Below are 4,017 nucleotides of genomic sequence, written 5' to 3'. Positions count from 1 at the left end.
TTGTCATGCAACTGTTGAATTTTTAGGCCATGTTGTAGGACAGGGGCAGGTTAAGCCTGTTCAGGCCAAAGTAGAATCAATTATAGATTTTCCAACTCCTGGAAGCAAGAGAGAGCTGATGAGATTTCTTGGTATGGCTGGATACTACAGAAAATTTTGTCAAAATTTCTCTGTTATAGCAGCTCCACTTACTGCTTTGTTAAAGAAAAATGTCAAATTTGTCTGGTCAGATGAATGTAAGTCTGCCTTTGAGAAATTGAAAGCCATACTATCAAACTCACCAGTTCTGACTGCTCCAGATTTTAATAAACAGTTTAAACTGTTTGTTGACGCCAGCGATGTAGGTGTTGGTGCTGTTTTGATGCAAGAAGGTACTGAACAAATTGACCATCCAATTTGTTATTTCTCGAAAAAGTTTGACAAACACCAGAGAAATTATTCCACCATTGAGAAAGAATGTTTAGCATTGATTTTGGCCTTAAACCAATTTGATGTGTATCTATGCACTACAGTTGTGCCTGTGTTGGTCTTCACCGACCACAACCCTTTGACATTCATTGGGAAAATGAAAAACAAAAATCAAAGAATTCTCAGGTGGAGTTTGACTTTGCAAGAGTACAATCTTGACATCAAACATATCAAAGGGAAAGACAATATTCTAGCTGATGCTTTATCAAGGATTTAAATATTACTTGATATGTCAAGAAAGTTTCCTTTTCAAGAAAACTTTCTTTTCTTTAAGGAGGGGTGTGTTATGTATGACACTAAATACATGTAGTTATGAGATAAGGGAGATAACTCCTATAGCTTTTTTTATCAATACATGCTATGAAGGTCATATCATTGATTTAGGTTATAGAACTTTCTAGAATATAATCATGTATAAACAAATATGTTTGTAAACATGTTGATTTTAAGTAGAGATCTAGAATGATCTATTTCCAGAAAGTTATGTGTGTTTACTTGTTTACTGTTTTTAGTTAGATATTTCTAGAAATAGAAGGTTCTCCAATATTCTTGAATTAGGGTTTAGCTATATATACTCCAACTGTCCAAGGCTAATCAGAACTGTAATGAGACCTGTAATAAGACATATCAAGAATTGTACAGCGCCATATAAGATTCTATTGGGAGAGCTATTGTGACTTTATCTGTGGATTATTACAACACTTTGTGTGGATTTATTCATATTGCCTGGAACTTTACAAATCATCGGTGGACATTCAATTTCCTTGGGGATTTGTGATTATTGTGAATTTGAAACCTGGAAGGATCAAGGATTATACCAGGACATTCGCATACAGATAAGTTACACTTTAAATCATCGTATTACTCTTGTATCACCACCAATTACTTTAGATATTGTAAACCATCTCTGTATAATATTGTATATATAATTAAATTGTGTTTTGAATTTAGCTGCTGGTTTCTCCTTTCTGTTATTCGTTAATGTAACAACATCATCGGACCCTACAATACATTTAGACGTAGTTTGTGGTCTAATGATGAAACCAGGTTCCCGAGGGAAGGATTGGCCAATCCGTTAGCGACGCACAGGATTCATGGTACTAGAGTCTGGAACTGACTATAGTTCACACATGTGTGGGATCCTATGTGGAAATGTGTCTCCGCGCAATTGCAAGGCAGATGGCGGGATATTTATCTTCTTGACGGGACTAGGAACGATGGACATTTGTTTTCTCGGTGTTTAGACAATGACATTTGTTGTAAAAACTGTATATATGTAATTTTTTATATGTCGTATTGAGAAGAGAATGAGTGCTGTGTGGGTTGTCGGCTGAGTGTTCCAGGTGTACACTTATCAGGCGGCCTACGATTTATATGTGATTATCGTTAAATATTTTATAGTAATTTTGCATTTTACGTAATTTCTCGGTGATATATAGATTCCAATACCGTTTCCTATTCTAATATTCCATTTCCCTCGTTTTTTGCACAAACACGACAATACGTGGCTACTGTTTGAATGCGTGTGTGTAGGCAAGTGCGATCGCTACGTGTACGAGAATACAGGTGAGCGATTGTATGTCGTACTGTGGTTATTTGGGGTTATAAAACTAATTTCTAGTTTTTTTCATTGCAGTATCTACGATGTAGAGCAGGGTTGTCCTAACGGAGCTGAGGATTCCTGGCTGACAGTCTGAAGACGTACATATTTTTGTTGTGAGTAATATATGTGTTTAATCTGTTACATGAGTAATAGCAAGTTAACCAAATTTATTGACCAGCCTATTTGTTGTACGATTGTTGAATCTAAAAAAGTTATAATTCTTACGAGTAGCAAGGGTTTCTATTTGAAGAAAAATCTAGACTTAGCCAAACCATTTGATATTGATTTGGAGATAGTATGTAAAGCTGGAGCTCAACTTCCAGATTTCCTTCCTTGGTTGGCTGCAAATTTATCCAAAAAGGTGAAACTGTTTGGCTCCATTGCTTTGTATGTATGGCTAGGTACATGTGATTTGACCGTAAAGGAAGGCAAATTTGTTTCTTTACGTCATGCAACAGATGAGCTGGCACATGAATCTTTAACTTGTTATGTTGATCAATATGTACAGTTTGTAGGACAGTTTCAGACAGTTAAACTTGTGTTTGCGGAAATTCCTCCTTATTCGATAGTGGAATGGAACAAGGTTAAAGGTCATCCTAACCCACATCTGTTTTTGGACCAAGATTTGATTTTAGATTGTAGGCTTAAGCGTTTAAATGAGTATTTCCATACTGTGAATAGAAAATTATCTGTAAAATCACCCAGTTTCCGATTGGATGTACTCCGGTACAGGAAGTCCAAATCCCAGAGTAAGGCCAGGGTAAGTATTAACTTCAGTTTGTACAAAGATGGTATACACCCTGGGTCTTTGTTAGCAAGGTGTTGGTTTAAAAGGTTTCTGTTGTGTATTCTCGGCATTTAGGTGCTTTGTTTGATTGTATATTATTTTACTTGGCGGTGGTTTAGCTCTGTGTGCTATATTTTTTTTTCTCATCTGTGACTACAGAGTATATATACAACTTTGACTTGCGTGTCGGTTGGGGCTGCCCTATCATACGTATATTATCATTGTTGTTACTCTGTGCACACACACAGCTTTAACCATGTCATTAACACCAGAGGAAATGGAAATGATACAAAAGTTAACGGCCACTGGTAAATTTAAGATCACTCCGCTAACAGAGGGGGAGGAGGATATAGATAGAGGTCTTAAGTATGAAAGAGTTAGTACCCCAAGGACAGAGCGAAAGTTTGAGCATGGGTTAGAGGAAACGATGTCAAGGCCTCATAGTGGGAGTGTCCCTAAAATTTCCACATTTTCTGGAGATCAACAACCCCAAAAGAATGAAGTTACATACCGGGCATGGAGATATGAGGTTCAGTATTTGGCTGATGATCCTGAAATATCTGAGAGTACGTTAGGTCAAGCTATACGTCGATCCCTTAGAGGTGGTGCAAGGTTAGCTCTGATGGGGGTTGATAACCAGCATAGTTTTAGAGAGATTCTGAGCAAGTTTGATATCTTGTATGGGGATGTACGTACTAAGGATATGATAATGCAGGAGTTCTTTAATTCATATCAGAAGCCAGGAGAGAATGTTACTGAGTTTGGTTGTCGTTTGGATGGTATGTTACAGGTAGCTGTAGAACATGGTCACTTGGATATGAATTCGAAAAATGATTTGCTTCGTAGGAAATTCTGGTATTCTCTTTCATGTGACAAATTAAAGAGTCAGACCAGACACAAGTTTGCATTGTGATGGATTATAACCAGTTGTTAAGGGAGATTAGGATTGTAGAGAGCGAAATGAATATTAACAACAGTGGTAGAGCTAGCTCAGGTAGTACTAGTAAGAAGGCACAGCAACATTCCGTTCAGGGTGCAACAGGAGAGCAGTTTAGTTCCTTAGAGGAATTAGAGAAAACATTTAACAAAAAGTTTGAAAAACTGGATGAGAAGGTAAATGATCAGTTTGCCAAGGTGTTAGACAAATTGAATAGTTTGG

The 4,017-nt window shown here is 37.1% G+C and overlaps 1 protein-coding gene across 1 annotated transcript; it reads left to right on the top strand.

Annotated features, from left to right (window-relative positions):
* Positions 1-3,114: 3,114 nt before the first annotated feature.
* LOC138310083 (paraneoplastic antigen Ma1 homolog) lies at positions 3,115-3,771 on the top strand. Its single transcript, XM_069251223.1, has one exon. The coding sequence runs from the start codon at positions 3,115-3,117 to the stop codon at positions 3,769-3,771; it is 657 nt and encodes a 218-aa protein (XP_069107324.1).
* The last annotated feature ends 246 nt before the right edge of the window (positions 3,772-4,017 follow it).

Source organism: Argopecten irradians, chromosome 16, assembly GCF_041381155.1.
Source record: "Argopecten irradians isolate NY chromosome 16, Ai_NY, whole genome shotgun sequence".
Classification (NCBI taxonomy): domain Eukaryota; kingdom Metazoa; phylum Mollusca; class Bivalvia; order Pectinida; family Pectinidae; genus Argopecten; species Argopecten irradians.
The sequence above is the reverse complement of the archived record's forward strand: the minus strand, read 5'-3'. Positions and strand labels throughout refer to the sequence as shown.